The sequence below is a fragment of the Corvus brachyrhynchos genome, unplaced genomic scaffold, assembly GCF_000691975.1.
Source record: "Corvus brachyrhynchos isolate BGI_N302 unplaced genomic scaffold, ASM69197v1 scaffold90, whole genome shotgun sequence".
Lineage (NCBI taxonomy): Eukaryota > Metazoa > Chordata > Aves > Passeriformes > Corvidae > Corvus > Corvus brachyrhynchos.
The window spans coordinates 5931732-5955071 of NW_008236932.1; the positions used below are offsets into that span (position 1 = coordinate 5931732).

Here is a 23340-nt window from a genome sequence, read left to right on the forward strand (position 1 = left end):
TCTACATCTGTTGCCACTCAGCTGAGGGAATGAGTGGACCAACATGACAAATTTAGACTTAAGACCAGTCTTCTATATCTGAGAGGACGAGGACCAGAAGTCTTCCTCCGGATATAACCAATTAAGGACAGCACACTGCTCAGATAGGAAGACCTCATAAAATGTTTCTGTTCATAGCACAGAGGAACACCAGCAAAAGGCTTTCAGAAGACTTGTTCTAAAGCAACTGACACCCAAAATGCCACTTGGTGAACAGAAACAAATGCATGCACGTGCTAAGAACAGAAACCAGCTGGAAAGCCTGCTACTGAGAGAAACGGAAGCAGAGGTTTTTCCAGAAGACCTCAAGATACTGTGACCGTTTTAAATCAGGGTCATAAGCTTCTGATAAAAGAAAAACAATAATCAAGTTCACTGACATAAGACACAAGATGCTAATTATGCACTACGATCACAGAACAAGGACCAATACAGAAGAACACTTTAAAACGTGCAGCCAATAACTATCACTGTCTTGCTAAAAATAAGAAATACTTAGCTTAGAATTTAAGTACAAATAAAATATATGAAAAGAAAGGAGAACAAGACTCCAAACATTTTCTATTTCATAATTTTCACATTCTTACAGTCTCAAAAGACCTTCCCTCATACTTTACATTTATGATTCTGATCGCCACTCATGTCCAAACAATGAGGGCACAGGAATTTCAGACGCACTAGGAATAAAATAAAAGCAGTTACCTTTCAAGGAGGACAAGAGTACACAGTGTAATATTAAGCCCTCCACATGAATAATACAAACAGGAATAAAGTCTTAAAATGCAAGACGTCAATTATCCTCCTGAAGGAGGATAATTATCCTCAGGTTGTACCTAAGGAGCTGCTACTACTGAGAGAGTCTCTGGCAAGCACAACACTTGGCTATCTCTTGCAGTATTCCACAGGCGTATCTAGAAATGCACAAAACACATCCATTGCAACTTACAGTTCACTGGAATATCTTACAACCTTTCTGAAAAAACTATTACTTAATGGATTAAAGACAAAAGAGTCAACATATGACAAAAAACTTGAAAGCTGCTAGCTTAACAGAGATCTATTTGCCTGAAGACTGCCATAATTTCAAAAGTAAGCACAACCATATTTACAATAATAAAGACCCTCTTATAAAGAAAACAGATATTGGATTTAAAACAAAATAAAATAATTAAAAAAACCCAAACAAACAAACAAAACCCCTCAAAACAATGGACAGATCTCCATGCCTAGCATTTACAGCATTTTGAATCCATGCAGAAAGCCACGAAGTTTTTAGAGGACTTTGCATAGCATGGGGAGGGCAGGGTACAAAAATGCAGCTTCAGTATCAGTAGTAACAAGCGTTTTTTTCTCTGTTTTGTTGGCTTTGTTTGTTTGTTTTTAATTGCATAAGACTTGGCTTTCGAGCAATGGCTGCAGACCTTCACCAACTCTACACAGTATGTCTGGCCCCTTCTAACATCTCCTCTGTGTCAGGAAACCCCTATGCAGCTCAGGAAGGACCTTACTGAACCACTGAAGTTTTCTGGCTGCAAACCTGCTCAGCAACCTCAGGGTGAGCTGCACTGGTCCAAGGATTCTCTCCCTCAGAGAAACAGGGATGGACTCTTGAAAGACACTCTAATGAGCAGCAATATGGCACTTTGGGCTCAAACAGAAAGCAAGCTGTGATTGCTGAAGGTGAGAATAGCACATTTCATGGTTTGGCCTGACACTATGTGTGAATGAACAACCAACCATGTGGTCATAATGTGGTCTACAGGAAGTGACAGCAATATGCATTAAGAACTGAATCCTCCTCTCAGTATTATTCAGCTACATGTAAGACAAGCAGCCAGCTTAAGCTGGTTAAGTAACATTCAAAGTCTGAGGAGATCTGAATTTCAGTGAAGAGAACAAATTTTACCTGGGGGTGAAAAGACGTGTGAATATTAGAATGAAAATGCTGTCAGAACTTTAACTGTTAATACAGCTAAAAGACTGCAAAATTATAATTTACGTAAGTCCTGTAGAAATTTAAGGAAAAAAACCACCTTTACCTTTTCTTCCAAGAAAAATTGTTCTTCCGTCTGCTAGAGCAGTTTAATTTGACCTTAAGAATACAGTCCTGAGGTAATTAATTACCCTGTCAAGACCACTAAATGCTCTGGCTCTGCTGAGAGATCCTCTCTCATCCTCTGCTGATTGACAACATCAGTAAAACTCACTAGCTTTAAATTAAACCTCCACACAGGATTCCCTTATACTCCTTACTAGATCAATGTTCTTTAATACTAGTGGAGGGGTGGGCAGGAATCAATTAAAAAAAAAATAAGAAGGTAAGGAGGGTTTCTCTCACCTTCACAGCTCACCTCTGGTATTTTAGTAAGCTTTTTACACAACTCATTGCTACCCAGGGATATTACCTAATCAAAAAATTACTACAAAGAAGTGACACTACCAAAATTTTTCTCTACAAACATCAGTGGTGAAGACAGGAACAATATAAATCTTTTTTACCTGCTGCACTAAACTCAGAAATCAAACCAGCATGTGCCTTTTTTTTTTTAGTATTTTACTATTTTCCATTAAGTGTCCAAAGCATTTTCAAGATTACTATAATTGGTAAAATTTCTTAAGGGTGCAGCTACTGAACAGTTAAGTTACAGGATAATTCCTTTACAATGAATGTTGTAAATCTAAGTAGTGATTCAAGGCACCAAGTGAAATTGCATTGCATAATGCCAAGTTTTAACAACAATGACTCAAAGAACACTAGTGAGCTTGAAGCACACCCCTCACTTCAAGTCTTCCCTTGCTGTACTGCACTTTTTTGGGCATTTGCAAAGCTGACTGCTTAGTATTCACTCTTCTACTGAAGTCTTATCTAGCTCATCTCATGACACAACTTTTTACAGCAGAGCAGTCAACCAGGTGATGATGGCAAACTAGGACATCTTGTACTTGTAGCCAAAGAATTTTTCAAACTTCATTCCAGCAGGAAGTTGGAAGAATGTTACACATTAAGCCTGTTTTTATTTTTATTACATGCAAAGTTATACAGGAGTGGGAAGAAAACCTACAGATTTAATTCTTCAGATAAAATATTTCTTAAATTTCTATTCCCCTGACAGGTAATAATTACCCATGTAAACATTCCAATAACCCAAAGAACTTCAGAGAAGGAAAATTTTATTAAATCTGACTTTTAAGCAGCTTTTTTTTAGTCCACACTGAGAGATACTCTTATTCAGATAATCTCACAATAAATTACTTGGATTTTTTTTTCTTTTCTTTTTTGGCAGTTTTCTCATAAAAACCCCCTAATCAAGAGGAGGGGAAGCCATGGAGCATTTCTCCTCTCCCAGGCAAAAGCCAAGACAACAAAAACATGCACTCAATTTTATTATCCCTATGTGTAAATCAGTGACCCTCATAACCTGTTTGTTCCTCTGAGTTTTCCACATTTGGGAAGAATTGATCTTTCCAGGACAAACCAAATAAAAAGAAAAGTCATGGAAAAATAAGCAGGTAAGCAGAAAAATCACTCCAGGAACAAAAATCAACATTTTTACTGTCTCTTAAATAGAACAGAGATAAGGAGCTTGTCAGCAGCATTACCTTCCAAAAGAAAAGCCACACAAAATATTTTAGCTTTTATAAGATGCAACTTGTTTTCACACTAAAGTTATATATTTCAACTAAAGTTGCATAATTCAATGAAGCCCAAACCTCACAGGCTACCTGCAGTACACATAAGCCTGTATGCATTGCAAATAAACAATAAATTATGCCACAGAGGGCACTATGTAAGAATGGAGGCATATCATCCAGCTGAGCAGGGCTCACGTATCTAACACACCCATAAGTGGCTTCAACATCAGTGTATACACCCACCCTAATGTTTCACTCTTCAGTTAAATCAGAAGACAATACAATTGACACCAGGTTAGACAAGACTGCTATGACTTGATTTGGAGATATACACCTGAAAGTTGGTTAAGATACTTTGCAAAGAATTCAGTAAAGGATTCCATAAAGCATTCCACAGGATCTTTTTTTAAAAGGTAAGAGGTAATAGAATTTTATATTGTTATCAGTATAAAAAAAAACCCAAAGCAAACCCTTAAGCTAGCATTTTGCAAATCCACATTTTTCAATGTACTTCACTTCAAGAAAACAGTAAATGGCATGCCCTTAGGGATCAGAAAAATATATCCAATGAAGAGCAGGCTAGCATAGAAGCTGTGGATCAGAGGTATCTGTCACATCCCCGATCCAGAGCATCACACATCAGGGTCAGGACAGTCAGTTCCCTCTGAGTAGGATCACACTCAGTTAAGTCACAATGTGAGGATACATCATGATGTGATGGAATCAACAAAGTTCCTTCCAGTTTTATACACTAATGGGAAGCCAACTTGAACCATCAATCTGGTAAAGTACTAAGCATTCCTACAGAAATCCTAAAAATGTACAGAGAGAACAAATACCTAATTTTTTTCTTTTGAAGCCTAAATATACACTAACACTCCTATTCAGTAATTTTTCATTTGAAGGTATATATAAAAATTTCAGTTACACTCATTTTTTAGCTGAAAGTTAAGAATTAGATTCTGAGTTTGTCAAACAAGTTGGGTTTTTGTTGTTGGTTTTTTTTTTTTTTTGGTTGTTTGAGTTTTTTTGTTTGGTTGGTTTTTTGTTTGTTTTTCTTTTGTTGTTCGCTTGGGGTCTTTTTGGTTTTTTTGTAGTTGACTTAACTCTGGACAAACAGGAACACTGGTCTATAAACAGGAAGTATCCTCTGCTAAGGTCCTGGGACTGAGACCTCATAAGTGACTTCCTCCACCCAAGATGTTGCCTCCAAAGGCAGAAAATACCTCAGACATCAACTTAACCTCTGCTCACCATTGCCTCCTGGCTGATCTGAAGAATATGTAAACTACAAAGTGCTTCACAGTAGGTTGGCCATTTCTACTGCTTCACAGATAAATGTGGTTGGCTGGGACTAGATGGTCCATTTAAGGTCCATTCCAACCCCCAAGATCCTGTGATTCTGTGATCTTGGAAAATCCAGTCACAAAAACTTGGTCTGAAACCCAGTGTCCAAGAAGGAAGAAGAGTAAATAAAGACGAAGTGAGTAAAGCAGTTTTTCCACTCAAGTCATGCACACTAACATGGAAAGGTGCTGCTGAAGTTCAACAGGCCTGCATGTGGGTAGCTGGAGTCAGAATTTTACTTGTAACATTAACAATCAGCATTTAAAGATAATCTCTGTTTAATTAGAGAAAAGTATCTTTACTTTTGCAAAGAGGCTATCGTTTTGGCTTGTGACAACTCCAGTGTTTCAGCTTTGCTTCAGCTAAAGATATCTAATGTACAAATACCTGAAAACAAAGACATAAGGTTTAGTCTCACTGCAAGGGTCATTGGTATATAACCTACGATTCCACTTTTTGGTCCTGGAAAGGCAGGAAAGAAAAAGCATCACGTTATCACTCATATCTGTCTATTCAATTTTCACCTTTTTTTATTAACCACTTAGCAAGGTGAAAGAGGATTAAAAATTCAAACATGGGGACCATGAAGTAAGTTACCACAATCCCCCAGAAGGGAACATTTTGATTTGGGAGACCTGGCTTGATTTTCTATAACCACCTCCTTTTTTTTGACTATGTAGTTAACAGAGCTTCCAGATTACCACCCTGGACCATACGAGTCATGTTGGCTCAATCCAAGGCATTACATGCAAAACAATACTACTGGAACACAAACAGATTCCCTTTCTCACCACCACCCAAAAGACAGCATCAAAAGTCCTGGAGCACAAAATTACTTTACTCAGTTTTCCCCCAAAGTAGAAAATGAGAGAGACTGAACAAGAAGTCTGCCAGAAACACAGAGGGAGCTTCCAGCAGCAAAGCTATCTGTCCATGTCTTTCATCCATTGTACTTGTGTGCCATGAGTCACCATTTGTTACAAAGCAGTATTTAAGTTTCAAACAGCGTAATCCACTTTATTAAATTTTATGAATCCAGAACAGGTAAGGCACTTTGGCCAAAATTACTGACACCTTATTTTTGTCTCAGTTGTCTTTCAGTGGTTCTGCACTGCTTTTTAAGTACAAACCTTTTCAGAGGTGAACTTTATTTCACGGCTCAAACATGCTCCTAGTTGGAAGGCAGCTGCCATCCAAGTGATCAGCTAGCAAACCCTGTTGTTAATAAGGAAGAACGGGCTGGTTGGAACCTATACTGCCTTTAGGCCTACAAGACAACTAGCAACATAAAACCTGAAGTACTAATAAGGAAGTTACATCATTTTTGAGAAAATGAGGAAGCACATGGTATTCAAACATGCAATACTGCATTTCTTCAACTAAAGCATTAAACAATTCTCAGTTAAAACAAGTACATCTAAAGTGTTAAGTGGGTTAAGAAAATGAAGTTTTCTACACTCTCTATACTTAATCTAACTCTAAATCTAAACAGACTACAAAAGACCATTTGATACATGAAATCCTAGTTATTAGCAGAATGCTTGTTACACTTGTAAAGGTAAAACAAATCAGGAAGTCAAAACAGTTCAGTTCCTTGAAATTATTTTAACACTACATACTTTTATAGTCTTAGTTTGAAGTCTCAATCCATTCAGGGTATTGATAGCTTTTTCGGCATCCTTGGGATCAGCGTAGTTCACAAAGCCGTAACCCAAGCTCTGTCCTGATTAAAAAGACAAATAAAGTCATCATTAGTACTGCAGTGCCACACAATGGATAGCTAACTATTTAAAACCTACAGACACACACTGAGCAAACATTGCTTATACTGAAGAACAGTACCCACTCCAAACAACAAAAATTGCAAAAGGTCACAACATCCAATTTTTCCACTAGCAGTAGTAGATTTCAGGTAGCTTCATCTGTTCTTGTGTTCAACACAGAAATTGCTACATTCAGTTTAATGCAAGACCTAAAAACTGATCAGCAAAAGAGGTTCAGAAGTATATTATGATCTTTTAGACACTAGAGGATGTGCAGAAGCATCAAGTTTTAAGTGACATCAGGAATCCACTCTTAAACTTTTTTATTGAACATAAATAGTATAGTGACAAAATTCGGGACTAGTGCTGGAAAACGAAGTGCATTTGAAACTCACTCAATTTCAGAATTTGAACCTAATTAGAAACCAAAAAAATTTACAAATGTTATTCCTGCACTACATACAGCCTTCTTAGTAACAAGGAGTTTAAAGGCTCATTTTATTCCAATATTTAAAACAACAGGTACAAGTATCTGATCAAGAGCTAAATATCAGCTGAAGATGCAGTATTATTTTCAGGTTTATTTAGTGTTGGAAATTCAGAAGACAGATTAACATAAAGCATTTTTAATTAGTTCTTATCTCTGAACAACACCCCCCTTCTAACTATTAATTCTGCCTTAGCACTTATTAAACACTTGATTTTAGCAGTAGTCATCTTTTGACAACTTCAAAACCTACAGTATATTATCCCTAACTAGCATACTACTTTAGAAGTACTTTTAGTGCATAAGAAAGCAAATAGGTGTAAAATTTTAATGCAGTGAAAGGATACACTTAGCAAGAATACATCTGACATCCTTTATTAGTATAAATCTTTCCAGAAACATTCCCATATTCTGGTTTTTTGTTTCTTTTTTTTTTGTTTTGTGTTTTTGTTTGTTTGTTTGGGGTTTTTTGGTTTTTTTTTAAGACACCAAAACAAGGAAAAAAAATTGTCAACAGGCCACAGGGAAGCATCTGACATATCTAATTCACAAAATGCTAGTTAGAATGATTAGCTTGGATACACAACAATATAAAAGGATAAACAACATTACATAAAGCACAAATGGCAAATTCATTTATTGCCCAAAAAAGATATAACAGAACTCAAGCTGTATCAAGTTCTTGTATGGTATGTACACAGTATGCATTTAACGGCATGTAATACAAAAAAACAACAGGAATTTTTGCACTTAGTTAATGACGAGAGGGTTTACTTACAAGCCCATCACCCCTGGCATTTATAATTTTGCACCAATTATGCCTCCTATGGCACCAAAGGTGAGAGGACACCACTACCACCCCACCCCCCAAAGCTACTTCCACTCTCTCCCATCTCCTCCTCAAAACACCACAGGCAAACACAAATTGCCTAGATGGAGCCATGAGCAGGTTAATTATATATAATTAATACATGCATTAACAGAGAATCCAAACCCCAATGGGATAGAAGACTGAGCACCTGCCCTAGAGAACCCTGCCCTGAGCAGAGGTTAGACTCCATGTTCTTCATGCCTTCAACCTCAGCAGTTTGTCACATTTCTGTAACAAACCATAGGGAAACATCCAAAAGCATTTCTGTACTCATTTACAGCTCTACCTAGATATTGCTAAGTTTCTAATCCTAGAAGCCTTTTTCCTTATTAGTTTGATTACAGTAGAGCAATTTCTATACCTGTCACCTCCATCACTCCCACTGTCTGGAGAAACTCTTCCCAACAACATCTCCAAAAAAGAGGAGGCTCTCTTTGTGCATGACTGATTTCAGTGTTATCTCCCAATACAGAAACGCTGATTTCAGGTGTTTGTTATTAATCTCCTGAGGAACCCTTTTAAATGACAACCTTTAAAGATGTTAAAAGTCTCAACAAGAAAGCTATTCCGATTGAAGAGAAAAAGAAATTATGTAAATAAATTACTTCTCCTATGCTTCTCTGTTGATGTGATCCACTTTTCATACTAAAAACACCCAGACTGCTGCAGACAAAGAGCTTACCCAGCTGTTATAAAGGATTCAATTCACGACCATTCTTCTGGAGACACTCTATTAGTTAAACTTGATAAATATTAGGACACTAGCCTAGGAAGGTGCACCAAAAGGCCTGGTAATTTACTCAGGACAAGTCTGAAATAATTTGTGCAATTTTATTCTATGATTTTACAATTAAAAAAAAGCTTTCACCATGAGAGTGGTGGAACACTGAAACAGGCAACCAGAGGGGTTGTGATGTTTCCATTCCTAGAGATACTCAAGAGTCTGACTGGTCCTGAGCAACCTGCTGCAGAAGAATCTGCTTGAGAAACAGGAATGACTAGATATCTCCAGAAGTCCTTTTCACCCTTAGTGAATGTATGAATGAGATTCTATTTACTTCTGTTTTATTTAGGTTATCATCTAAAATTCAAAAGCGTTCTCTAAAGTCCTTATTTATTTAGAAAGATTAAGAAAACGCAGAACTTCTTAGACATTAAAATTATGCTTGAAGATTAGTGGTTTAATTACACATTATCAATAACTGAGAGTCAAAAATCACCTTCTTCACAGCACGCAAGAAAGATAAATGTTGACTTTGAACAAGCAATGCAAATAATTGTAAATTGAACCTGATTTCTGAAATCGGATGTTTGAGGAACCACTCTTAAATCTTCCTGCTTATATTAACCGCTTGTTAAGAGGTTTGTCAGTTCGTACACAGATGGCCGAGTTCCAGAAAATTCAGACAGGCATGTAATAAAATGCAGTAGAAGCAGCTACTTCAAACACGCCATCAGTATGTCAACTATTCCAAGCTATGTCTGACAGGTGGTGGGAAAGTACCAAGCAGGTTACAAGGAAGAACTGAGTTTCTAAGTTCCACGTAAAAAACAACTTCAGTCTAAAATTCAAGTATCACTATGGCTATACAAGCCAGAGAGAAGTCTCACCCTACTGTGGATTTCAGACACAGAGACCACCACACCCATTGTGCACAAATTTTACTCAAATAAAATTAGAGGCAACTGGCTAGGATAACTCAAACCAGTTCTCCTTTTGGGAAGCTTTTCCTCATTCTTCATTGTCTGAACATTTGCTTTCAAGACAAAACAAGGAGAAGCTAGACTTAAACCAAATCAGCCACCACTTAGGCTATCCAAGATGAACTTCATTATTTAATAAATATAATGACTAGTTTGTATTGCCAGAGGGACTGACCTAAACAATGACAGAACTGGACTCTTCCATCTTTGCCTCTTCTACAACAAACACCACTTGCCAAGAGAGCAATGTCCTGCAGAACACACATTTGTCCCTTAGTACCATACTTAAAAATAGATTATGTATTTGAGTACACAAAAAGGTGATGGAAGAAAGAAAGTAAATCTATAGCTATCCACAAGTTAAAAAATCTCCAGATTTAACTGTGTATCAAAAAGCTGCTTAGTCTCCTACTACTTTAAGACAGGGTCAGCTCCAGTCCGCTCTTGCCTCAGCTTTGTGTTTCCAATTTGTGCTTAATGACATTGTCTGAAAAAACTCTTACACCTCTCCAGGTTAGCTGTCCTGGTGCTCTGTCTGATATTATGTGTTTATCCAGTTGAATATCCAGTTTTGCTTTTTGAGGTTCTTCAAAATTGAGGCCTACTCTGCCCTCAACACAGAGAGGACACTGTGTCTTCAGCTCTCTATCTCAAAACCCAGATCTACAAGTAGTATTAAATTTAGCTTGTCCTAAATAAAGGAGTGTCAAGAATTTCTTATTTAACTATAAGCTGAGCCTCATCTCCTGGATAGTTCTTGTGGCTACTTCTCAAACCTGCTAAAAGTTGTTTCTGTAAATCTCCTTCTAGATTTTATGCTTTAGACACTATGACTATTATAGAACATGGTGCAGAAAAACCCCAACAGTTAGTTAAATGATTGGTAAAAGAAAAAGTCACCTGAAGTAGGAAAAGTAAAATTGATGAAATTATCTGGAAGGAATGAGGAAATAGACGGGGGGAAAAGCAGTTTGACTTGAATTTTTCTTCAAAAAAATCTGAAAAACCAAAAGCCACATAGTAGAAGTAGTGCATCTCACAAGCCTGTAAAACAGCAATGGAGTTAGAATAAAAGCTATGATTTGCAAGTTTGCATTGGAAGTTCACAATTATTAATTACATTTTGTGTTTCATGTAACTGACACTAGTCACAAAGTCAAATTCAACCACAAGTAGCAAAAAGTCTTTTCAGTTAGGCATCTCTTTGAACCTAGACATGCTATATCCACTATTAGTGACTGACAGATGTTCAGCCTCTATGGCCTACAGTTGCAGAAAGCACTATGCTACTTAGTTTAATAGGGGAAACTGTTCAATTTTTATTTCACATTTTTAAGCTTCATAAATATGACTTGATTGCTCACGTATGATGATCCAAATTAAACAGTAATTTATTAGATAGTGCCAAGTTGCTTTTTGGCACTACAGTCAATATATGGAATGGATTTTGAGAGGGGAAGGGCAAAAAGTAATTGCAAACAATTTAATTCTAATCAGTCTTTGAAAAGACTGCACAAGAGTCTGATTGGAGATCCAAGTGTACACTAGAAAAGCATAAATGAAATAATTTACCATTAAAAAACAAGTAATGAACACACTGATTCAGTATTTAGGAAAGGAAAGCAGACCGACTCCATAGGCACTCATCACCTGAAGATCAAAGAAGTTTCAAGTTGAAAAAGAAATAAGTAAGTAGGAAGTCATAGCTATGGTCACAATGCTCCTGCATTTACTAATGTGCCTTGAAAGATGCCATTTTTTTTTAGCTTTAAAAATACACAGGCTAATTCACAGTACTTATCAGAGAAGAACCACAAATAAACTAGTTACACGCTACGCAAGCTGTTTCGTGTTTCCTATAAACTATAAATAAATAATTCATTCAGCTATAAAAGCCTGAAGAAAATCCTGTGCTATCCAATATTCAGAACAAATAGATGCTATCCGCAGAGAAAGGAGGTCATGTAAAGTAGATGTGATAGAGGTGGCACTTACCCATTTTTAATGTTTTGCTTTTAAAAGTAGCAGCAACATTCCTTAAAGCAGGATGGAGGCCTCTCAGAAAGCTAAAGAATTACATCTGGCCAGGAATGTCAAGGCAAACAAGAAAAGCATCTACATAGGTACCTTGGTGAAAGAAAAGGTTAGGGAAAATGTGGGCCCTCCCTGCCACAGAAAGATGACCTGGTTTCCAGGGATATAGAAAAGTCTGAGGGGTACTGAACAACTTTTTTTCCCCACAGTCTTCACCAGCAGGTGCTCCAGCCACACTTCCCAAGTCGTAGAAGGCGAAGACAGGGACTGGGACAATGAAGAACCACCTACAGTACAAAAGCATCAGGTTTGAAATCATCTAAGGAACCTGAAGGTGTACACAAGTCCATAGGCCCTGGTGAGATACATCCATGGGTTCCTAAGGGAACCAGCAGAGGAAATGGCCAAACCACTATCCATCATACTTGAGAAGCTGCGGCAGTCTGATGGAAGTTCCCACTGACTGGAAAAGTGGAAACATAACCTCCATTTTCAAAAAGCAAAATAAAGATTAAAAAAGTAGGGGAACTATAGGCTTGTCAGTCTCACCTCTGTGTGTGAGATCACGAAGCAGATCCTCCTGGAAATTATGGAAAGGCACATGGAAAGCAGAGAGGTGACGACAGCCACCATAGTTTCACTAAGGGCAAATTGTACCAGACAAATTTGGTGGCCTTCTACAATAGGGTTGAAGTGATAGTGGATGAGGGAAGAGTGACTGATGCCATCTACCTGGAGTTGAACAAAGCATTTGATACTCTCCCACACAATGTTCTTGTCTGTAAGCTGGAGAAACATGAATTCGATGGTGGCTAAGGAATTTGGCTGGATGTTCACACTCAGAGTTGTATTCAACGGCTCAACGTCCAAGTGGACACCAAGTACAAGTGGCAAGTAGTGTTCCTATGGGGTCAGCATTGGGACTGGCACTGTTACACTCTGTCACCAACATGGACAATGGGATCAAGGACACCCTCAGCAAGTTTGCTGACAACACTGAGCTGCGTGGTATCATCAATACGATTGAGGGAAGGAATGCCATCCAGAGGGATCTGGACAGCTTGAAAGGTGCATGCATCTGTGAGAACTCATGGAGTTCAACAAGGCCAAGTGCAAGGTCCTGCACCTGGGTCGGGGCAATCCCAAGGACAAACACAGGGTGGGCCAAGAATGGAGTACATACAGGCCTGTGAGAAGGATTTGGGGGTGCTGGTGGATGAGAGGCTGCACATGACCCAGCCATGAGCACCCACAGCCCAGAGAGCCAAACATGTCCTGGGCTGCATCCAAAGCAGTCTGGCCAGCAGGGTGAGGGGTGAGATTCTGCAGCACCTCTCCTCTGAGGACTGCCTAAAAAAACTGGTTTTGTTCTGCCTGGAGAAGAGAAGGCTCCCAGGAGACCGCATAGCACCTTCCAGTACCTAAAAGGAGCCTAAAAAAGAGCTGGAAAGTGACATTTTACAAGGGCACATAGTGATAGGAAAAGGGGGAATGGCTTTAAACTGGAAAAGGGCAGGTTTAGATCAGGTATAAGGAAGAAATTCTTTACTCTGAGTGTGATTAGATACTGGAACAGGTTGCCCAGAGAATTTGTGGATGCCCCATCCCTAGAGAAGTTCAAGGCCAGTCTTGATGGGGCTTTGAATAACCTGTTCTAGGGAAAAGTGTCCCTGTCTGAGGAAGGAGGGTTAGAACTAGATGATCTTTTAAGTTCCCTTACAATACAAATTATTTTATGTTTCTAAGAGTTCAGCTATCGAACTATCATTTTGCATGGAAGTGTTCAATAACTATACATTAAAAGCCTTGAAAGGTAGATGAATATGACTTTTAACCTGGCAGTAGTTAAATAAGCTGTTTCAAGAGAGGTCAAGTCCCTCACAAATGCACAGTGAACTTAAATGCTGCCTTTTCAGTAGTCCTGCAACATTTTATAGCTCCTGAGAAGAATGGATATTGCTTTCTGCCTAACACCATGATTAGACAGCAGCTGATTAATATTGTGGTTTTATTTCATGACTGACTAAAGCATCTTTGTATTCTACTAGGTCTTCTCTGAATGTTTTCTGGGCAGAAATTTGCACAGGTTTGACCCTAGAAATTTCTGGCCTATATAAAGCCTGGTCCTGATGTCTCCTGCTGTCCAGCTATCTACTAAACCTGTATTTCCATATTTCCCTCTCTACATAGCTGCTGCTGAAGATAATTTTCCTACATGCATGACTGAGAAGCTTGCCCTCCCTGACAGAATCTAGAGCCAGTACTGTAAAACTACTTCTTCACTTGAGCACACAGCTGGTATCTTTTTTTTCCCCCTCAACCTGCTCCACTAGTATACAACGGTATTATTACCAGATGACTAGCAGGTGCTGAAAGGACAGCAACTTCAGTACTAGACAAGTTTCCACTGCTGCATTTCTTCCCGCAGTCAACCACTTTCAACACACACTTTCTACTCACATGAACAAGAGCAGCCTTTTGACAATGCAGCACAACGCTTTTGAAAGCCTGGGACACCCACCACACGAGGGAGTCCTTGGCTGCTGTTTCCCATCAGAGCTATGGAATACCCAGTGCAAGAGCTGAGCAAGCTAACTTTTGGAAGCAATTGTTAATTACATTAGTAGAGTACCCAGATAATCCTGCATCTTGTCTGTAATTCTTAAACATTCCTGCAATGTCTGAAGGTCAAACAAAATAGATAATTAACAGTATCAAAGAGCAAATGGAAAGGAAGTAACACAACAGACAGAGTCAAGACGAAGTCTACAATCAGTCGAGCCCTCAAAACCTTTTCAGAATGTACTAATCAAGGAAGAGTGAATGAGTTCTATGAAATGTACTGGTTCATTTTAAGGAGCAAGAAGAGCTGTTGTGTCAAAGTTCTCATTAACAGGTAAAAGTAATGTAAGAAAAGCAGCCCCACTAATTGAATCCTATCAATGCTAAATCTTGGAAGAAAAAACCCAAAACTGTCATAAATGACCCTCCTTACAGATATGTCAAACAAAAAGAAAAAACAAAACAAAAAACCCCGTAACATTTACACCTGACTAATAATAGATCTTAAAATTAATACACACCACTAAGGTATAAAACTAGTTTCATGGTCTAATACAAAAGCTAAGCACAGACTAATCATACTCTGGCAAATTAGAAGTCCAAACAGCAAATAACACATTCAGGCATTTACAGAGGACAACCAAAAATGATTGATAAGCATACATTTAAAAAATGGGATTTTTCTAAAGTAGACACTGAATTCACCATATCATTTCAGACATATAGGCTATTTCATCTTCTGCAAAAAAGATCTTTTTGCGAAAGACTAAGTTATAGGAATATAACCAGTATTACAGAAGAAATGGTAAAAAAACCTACCTTGAAAAAAACCACTCAAATGGGACACACTATTTGCATCAATATTACAGTGAGGTTAATAAAGTCTAGGAACTTTAAGTCATTGTCTACAAGTCTACAGAAACAGAACTCCTAAGAATTCCAGAAGATTGAGGACCTTATTTCTTTTTATAACTTAACTTCATATGCTGCCTTCAGTGCTAGTTCCTTCAAAATGTCTCATCCAGACCTTGACTGAAAGAGAATAGTCCATTTTTTAGTGAATAGTAATGTATTTTCTACTTCCAGTCACGTAAATGTTCGTTTTACAAACACTGTTTTCAATAAACTAAACTTTGTTTAAAGCCGTAAATGTCTGTCTCTATGTATCAAGTTAATTGGCAAAGATCCGTTAAGCCACTGTAAGAATCAGTCAGCTTCATATTTTTGTAATCAGGACCAAGTCAAGTTCACAGCAAACTGACATTAGGTTTTACTCTGCCCTTCATCATTCCAGAAGATGTACACACTGGTGGAAGAACGCTCTTATAAGAAACATCCATTACAACATAAGAAGACCATACATAAAGCTCTCAATAGAATTCATCTCATGGACTCATACAATTTTTTGCAAGTCTCCAAAAATTTCAGAGGGAAGACGTGTTCCATGACCAGTACACAAAAGCAGAAGTGGCGCTACAGAAAACCCACAGGATTATGTTAAGATCAACTTACAAGCTGCAAGCAGTAGTCTGTGTTGTCCAGAAAAAAAGCCAGTATGGCCACAGAAAAGATAACAGTACTTCTAGACTCCAGCCCAACTTCAGAAACATAAGAAGTTTAACAAAGTTTCAGATATAGGAGTAAGAAACATTCAACCCTTTTGTCTGTGTGAATTTGCAATTTAAGACATTGGAATGCTCTACAATATGCTAGTGATCCTGCAGAGCGACAACCCCACAAAGGACTTGTGGGCCAAGGTAAGATATAATTCAGCTGGTACCAGCTCTTTTACAAAAAAGTTACTGCATCTTTGTAAGTCACTACTGTCATCTGTGATTAATGCCACGGAGACTGCCACAGTATTATCTTGACAGCAAATAAGGCTAGGAGCACACTCTCAGACATACAACTCAAATAGTTAAGTGTAGAACTGTATCTGGCTGTGGTTTAATAAGAAGGACTAAATGAATAAGTAGAGAATACCATCAGTGTTACCTCCTTTCCATTTACTCTTAACATAAATTACTCTCCAAGATTCAAACTACTTTTTAGTTTGTGTTAAGGCTTGAACTGCATTTTAAAAGCAGCTTAGCAAAATGAGGGAACCTGCATAAGTCATTGAGCCATGCCCAATTTAACTGCAGTTTGCTTATAGTTCCAGTAGATGGATTCTATTAAGTGAACACACAACTCACACATCACTGAGCAGACAAGGCTGGGCAGCTTGCAAGAAAACACCTGTAACTGTGATCACTTCTAGATTTCAATGTTTGATGTTTCAATGCCTTTCTCACAAACCATTTCTTAGTTATCGCTCTAAATCTGGAATAATGAAAGTTGAAGAATGAATGAAAAGGATCAAACACTGACCAAAGTATCTGACAGTATATCCTGCCATACATTAAGTAGATTATGTCTAATCTTAGCCAGGTTCAACTCTTTATTAATTTGGTGACATCCTCCTGCCTTACAGCTTATGGTTCTTTACGCGTTAGGAACAGCATCAACCGCTGCTCATGAGCTGCTTCCTCAATAGAAGCTTGTTGTTGCTGGATACAAAAACGATGGTGCAGCTCTGGTTCTTCCCTGCAGCAAGTGGAGAAAGCCAGTGGTAGGGGGTACCATGAATGCTAAGCATTATATGAACCCGATAAAAGATGTTAAGCAAGCCAGAAGAGACATCAACTGAAAGCTACTAACAGAGATACACCATGTCCAAATAGGAAATCTGAACCCCAGAAACCATGGTTGAAAGCAGGGACTGCATGGAAAGGTACATGCTGTTGCACAAGCAAAAGAAACAGCAAACGCTTATGGACACTAGAGGAGGAGGAACACTGAGAATCTTGCCCTTTACTGCCTTGTGTTCAAACATAACAAGCGACAGCCACAAATTACTTGAAATAATGAAGACTGCACTAGACACCCAGGCTTTCTTACAAACTAGCTTGTCATATTACAAGGAGAAGCTCCTTACCACTCCAAAGTGAAAGAACACCGTACAATTTGCCAAACCAACTTACTTTTTGAAAGCTAGCTTTACTCATTAATTTTTCCTGTTATTAGTAGTAACATGTTCTAGGCACCTCAGTTTTTTCTTTTGCAGTCAATTTGTTCCTTGTCAGGAATACAGCTAGCAGTTTTAAATATTCTGCCTTATTGTACCCACCTAGTCACCTTGAACAAGCAAGTGGATGTAGAGCACTTTTTTCTACTGCTGCGGTGTTTCAAAACCCGCGGTAATGTGCTCACCCAAGCAAAAAACTGGAATGACACTGTTGTGGTTTAAATCCAGCTGGCAGCTAAGAACACAGCCACAACTAAAAACACTCCCCCTCACATCCTGGTTTAAAAGAGGAGGAGAATTAAAATCTTGCCAGTGAAGACCAGCTTAGCAATTAAAACAAAGTAAAATGTAATACTACTAATAAAAGGAAATAAAAAAGGAGAGAAGCCCCAAGAAAAACAAGGGATAGACAATAAAACTGCTCACCATCTGCTGGCTCATAGCAAATCCTACCCTCTATCCCAGGTTCAAGTCCTCTGACCTGGCTATGCTCCCACACCTGCTCGCTGGCAGAGCATGAAACACTGGACAGTCCTTGACTCAGGGTAAGCACTGCTCAGCAACAGCCAAACCATCAGTGTGTTATCAACACTGTTTTCATACTGATTCCAAAACACAGCACTGTACCTGCTGCTGAGAATAAAGGAACTCTTATTCCCAGCCAAAACCAGGATACACCTGAACATAAATTCATACCCCAAACTTCCCAGAAACACATACTACTTTGTAATGGTTGTTTTGATTTGGTTTTTGTCCAGGTTTTATCTGCTACTTATTCTTAGAGTTTTGAAAGATATCTGGAAATGTACCATGATCCTAAGTTTGAAAAATATTTCCCTGCTCCAGAGAACTTTTTTCATAAGGTTAACTTCCAATGTTGCTTTAAATCAGATGGTTTTGTCTGGGTTTTTTTTCTGGTCTTTACTGATGAATAAAAAAATGTAAAATAATGATAAATTGTCTTCAAAACGTAATTTCTTTCCCCAGCCTAAGTCTTAGCTGTCAACTCAAAAAATATGTGCTTGAAAGTATGTCCAAGGGGAACATCCTTTTTTCAGTTTTAACAGCTGTAATTAACAAACAAGAACAACTACTAATCTGCAATACTGAGTAGCTGGGAGAAAGCCATTTCTCTTGCAGTTGGTAAATGCACATAGGAAAAAATTATGCTGAGAAAAGCTGACGTTTTCATTATTTGAAACTGAAGTATGTCTCCACAAACAATTAATTCTTACATGAACACAGCAAAATTCTTCCGTAAGTAAGCCTGGCTTTTTTAGTTTAGAAGGTGGTGGGGAGGAGTGGGGAAGTGAAATAATCAATGCATCCTACTCTAGATGCAAGACTTCATAACCATTATGCAGCATTATTAGGCTCCAAGTGCATTTCAGAAAGAGCTTTGGCTTAACATGCACAAAGTCACAGCTACCAGAAAGACTACAAAAAAACCAGCCACTCTTATCTTCAATAGATCCAGAAACTCAGAAGACAGGAAAGAATTCAGATTAAAAATCCTCTTCTGTTTTAGTAAATGGTACTAAATGCTTCAAATAAGCAAAGGAAAAACCAAAGTAATTTCAACAGCTGGTCAATAGTGTAGAAATCCTGAAGATAATGTGGCTGTGTCCTTGATAACTGCAGGAATTAGTAGATTTACAAAAAAAAAATTAAAGGAATCCTAAAATGAAATGCAGGATCTGAGCCCTCTCAGTTATTTGCTCTTTACTGTGGATTAAAGTATAAGGTCACTAAAACCACAGGCTTGCATACTTTTATTCTCTAGCATTCTACAGCTTTCTATCTACTTGCACTCTGACTTGATGTACTCCAAGAAGATAAAATTCCATAAAGTAGTATAATAAGCCCTTTTCTGGAGTTGTACACAGAAAACCACAATGACAGTCTGGCAAATTTTCACAGTAAGAGCTGCCGGATGAAGTACCGTGATAGAAGAAAATAAAATGTAGATATATATATATTTTACAGAAAATAAACACATGCAGCTAGAAAGTTCCTTGCACATCTTTTTAAGGTCTTGCTTCTATAACACAATATACTAGCTGCTTCAATACATAACGGACCAGCCATTAACCTGTTAGAGGCATCTGCAGTTTGAAGTCTTGTTACTCAGCTTGTGGAGGCTGAGATAAAGGATCTACTTTCTCTAGGGACATCCAGGTCCTTATAATCCACACAACATCCTTGGAGTGAAAGCTTCAGGGTGTGCAGGTCAGTTACATCACTACCCAAACTGAGGCAGACACTACTGAAACATACCTTTGTTATAAATATTTTGCTCTAATCTCACAGCACAGTTACCCTGAGGGGCAGTTACACTGTAAGAACTTCAAGTAACAAAAGGTCTCTCTTGCACACTAGCTCCCACTAAAATCCACACTTATTCAAGCAGCTGGCCTAGGATCACTAAATTGTAACAGCAACATATACCTACATACATATATGAAAGAGCAAACAGTGGTGAGATACACCAACTTGGCAGCCTGGGACTCCCAATGTAGAAGCAAACACCACTACCTTAGCTAAAAGCACAGAAAATAGTCCACATCACTACAGGACCAATGCCAGTTTGCAAACCCCAATGCTTCCACAGGCTTCTTTTAAGTTATGGCAGTCACTGACAGAAGTGAACAGTAATCTGCAGAGAAGTGCAAGATAATGTATATTGCATTAATCTCCAACAAAAAGCAGAGTGTTTGCTGAAAAGCAGAGTGATCCAGTGATGTTTTAATTCACTACATTCAGAAAGGTCCCTAATCTTATTTAGTCATATAAAAAGAGTTAAATGTTTAAAACATCAAGGCCTTGCTTATGCTGTATATTGAGATCAACTCATTAATTCAGGCTAATATATGGATGAATAATCATTTTAAAAATAGCTTGTTTCCACAAAGCTGGAAGTGTGAAGAGTGAATCCCTGGCAGGTTTAGTCCAACAAGTCTTTTCTACCTTTTTTACTTGTAAAAACAAAGCCTATGAACTTCTGAAAAGTCAAAACAGTGTTGTGCCTGCATAACAATGAAAATCATATGGAAGTACAAAGACAATTAAGTGCTATCTAGAGTAATACAAGGGGAAACAATTTCCTTCATCCTCACCTGTTTACATCACTCATTTCCAGGAGACATGCAAAGTTCAATAAATTATGCAGTTTACTCTGAAAAGGCACAGTAAATGCTGCTAAATCCTTTTTAGTAATATTAAATAGCAATCAGAAGTATAAACCACAGAATGGTCTGGGTTGGAAGGGATCTTAAAGACCATTTAATTCCAACCCCTTAATGGATTTAAGATGTTTAGTTGTGCTCTGGATCCACACATAAGGCTTCTTTGAAACTTAACTCTTTCAGGATTACCCTTGCAGTCCAAACAGGATGGTTCTTCAAGCACCCAGGCTAGCTAAGTAAGCCAGTACTCTGCTGCTGCACTTTTCTCCAACAGGCACACAAAGTTCAAAATCACTTTATTAACTTTGTGCTGCAACTCACCAAGTCCCCAGGCCACACCAGAGACTGCATTTTAAAACATGAACTTGAAAATTAAAAAGATGATTTTAAGATCAACCCTCCCTGTCCCCAAAAGATCTGTCCTTCAAGGTCTTGAGCAAGGTGCTCCAGAGAGCAGTCAGTCACCACACATAAATATATACAAATTAATATAAATAGAAATTTGCCTTCAATCCCATTTGGTTTCTACTCGTGATTTCACACTTTAGTCAAGTTTTGCATAACGCATTCTGCTGGCAAGGCACAGTTTTCCAGGCAGCACCTTTTGTCCACATCCCTGCCCTAATCAGAAATTGTAAGGCTGATGAACTCACTCGTCTCAGCACACCACTCAGCAGCAGCTAGCAAGTAACCCTGCATATCACAAACTCAGCATACCATAAAAGCACAGGCAGCTTCCTTTAGCTGCCAAATTACTCTACCCTCCCAGCCAAGCGCACAGAACCCTACAAAAACATCTGATACATTAGAGTGATATAGGACTGCAAACATCAAACACATTGGGAGTAAAGACTGAGAAGGAAAAAGAGCTGGGGAGTTTCACAAAAGTAGGAAACTGCTCCTGAAACATGACAAAGTTGTTGTACTCTGTTCATTCATGTGGTCCTCTCTGTATCAGGCACTTGTACTATATGAGCAAATACCTGGAATTCCAGCTACTCATTGCCCTACTATGGTCAAATTTTTCTTTTTTTTTTGTCATGGGAATACTTAAAACTTTCTACACTGTAAATAAAGTAACTTTGAACACTAAGCCACTCCACCAATATGCCACACTGTCTTCCTCTGGGACATAAAAAGGAAAATGACCCACCTACCTGGCCCCCTACCTTATCTTCAAGGAAGCAAGAAGCCCCAGATTAAGAGCCTCAGATTAAGGCACGATCATATTTTTTTCCCCACCTTCCTGTAAGGTTTAGATGCCCTAAAATTAAAAATTCCATTAAGGGAAGTGAAAGATTTATTAGAGTTGAAGAGAAAGCTAACACTGCTCAGAGCAACAGTGACAAGAGACTTGAAAGAAACTGGCAGTCCAGCCTCAACTGAGATCACTTTCAAAGTCAGGAGTTTTAGATGTGCAGTAGCACTGACAAGGCATAAGGTTTCCAACGGCTGTGCCCTTGCCAGACACTAACATTCACAATGTTATGATAGAAAGAGAGAACACTACAGAGGTTAACAAGTGTCACATGTTCTAGATTCAAGCAGCCAGTCAGATAACACACTTTGTACTGCTTCCACTGAGGACATAAATAGGTTTCCCTTGATTACCAGAAGATTGCTGAACAAGTCACAGCAAGCATAAAAGCCATCTCTAAGAAATCAGGGTTTCAGCTGTGCTCTGTTGAAACAGGGCACTTACCCCTCAGAAGAGAAAATCCTTCTCCAAGTCACAGCCTCAGCTGCTTTGGCAGACTATAAATCAGCATTGTGGCAAGTGTTTCCTCTGACTCTGCACCAGAGAAGACTGAGTGCTCCATAACCAAGGATCTGATAGAGCAGACTCCCTCCTAACACTGCACTGACTGTAAACATATACACGGCCCACACTGAATTGTGACCAGTGTTACCACTGTGAACAACACACACACCATCTGATGACACCACGCACAACTCTAGATATTTTTTTTTTCTATTTCTCTGACCAACTCAGAATCCTTTGCATTTATTACCATGGTACTTCAATGAAAACAGAGAACATGCATGAGAACTAAAATTCTCTGTACAAGCTTTAGTTGCAAACATACTGACATAGCTGCTTCAACAATTTTATGGAAGTGTTCAACTTTCAGGCAGTTTTTCTACAATGACAGTTCTAGACATCTGAATTGTGTGCTGCATTTTACAACTTCACTTTGTGAAACACAGGAATGAGAGAGTACTTCAAAGTATCTGCGAAACTATTATCTTCAAGAGGACAAGATTAAATTTACAAATCAAACAAGATATCCTGTTGGCTTTAGTCTTACAGAAATAGGTGTAAGAGATAGAAATGTGACCCTTCCTCTACATGAGTGTCCATCACAATGTACTGTAGACTAGACTACAGCACTCTGGATTGTACTCTAGACTGAAAAAGTCTATGAAATTTTTAAGGGGTCACATAAGACTTGAATTTTACCCCGTGAGCCTATAATGTTCACCGTAAAGAAATGCCACCACAATGTGATGGACAGTTACCGGCCACAAGCCAAACAGGAACACAGATTTTTTTGAAAAAGGTGTGTAAGAGGATCAGGCTTTCAACCAACATGTAAGCTCCACAGTAAGGCAGCTGGATCAAGTCTGAAAATCATGCCATGTAACAG

At 38.4% G+C, this 23340-nt stretch overlaps 1 protein-coding gene across 6 annotated transcripts in view; it reads right to left on the reverse strand.

Annotated features, from left to right (window-relative positions):
- ELAVL2 (ELAV like neuron-specific RNA binding protein 2) overlaps positions 1-23340 on the reverse strand; it is an 89506-nt gene that overhangs the window by 20120 nt on the left and 46046 nt on the right. For all 6 annotated transcript variants that reach the window (XM_017728356.1, XM_017728354.1, XM_017728353.1 and 3 more), the window contains one exon: positions 6639-6742. In XM_017728356.1, coding sequence (XP_017583845.1) covers positions 6639-6742 — 104 coding nt within the window. The remainder of the gene's footprint in view (positions 1-6638; positions 6743-23340) is intronic.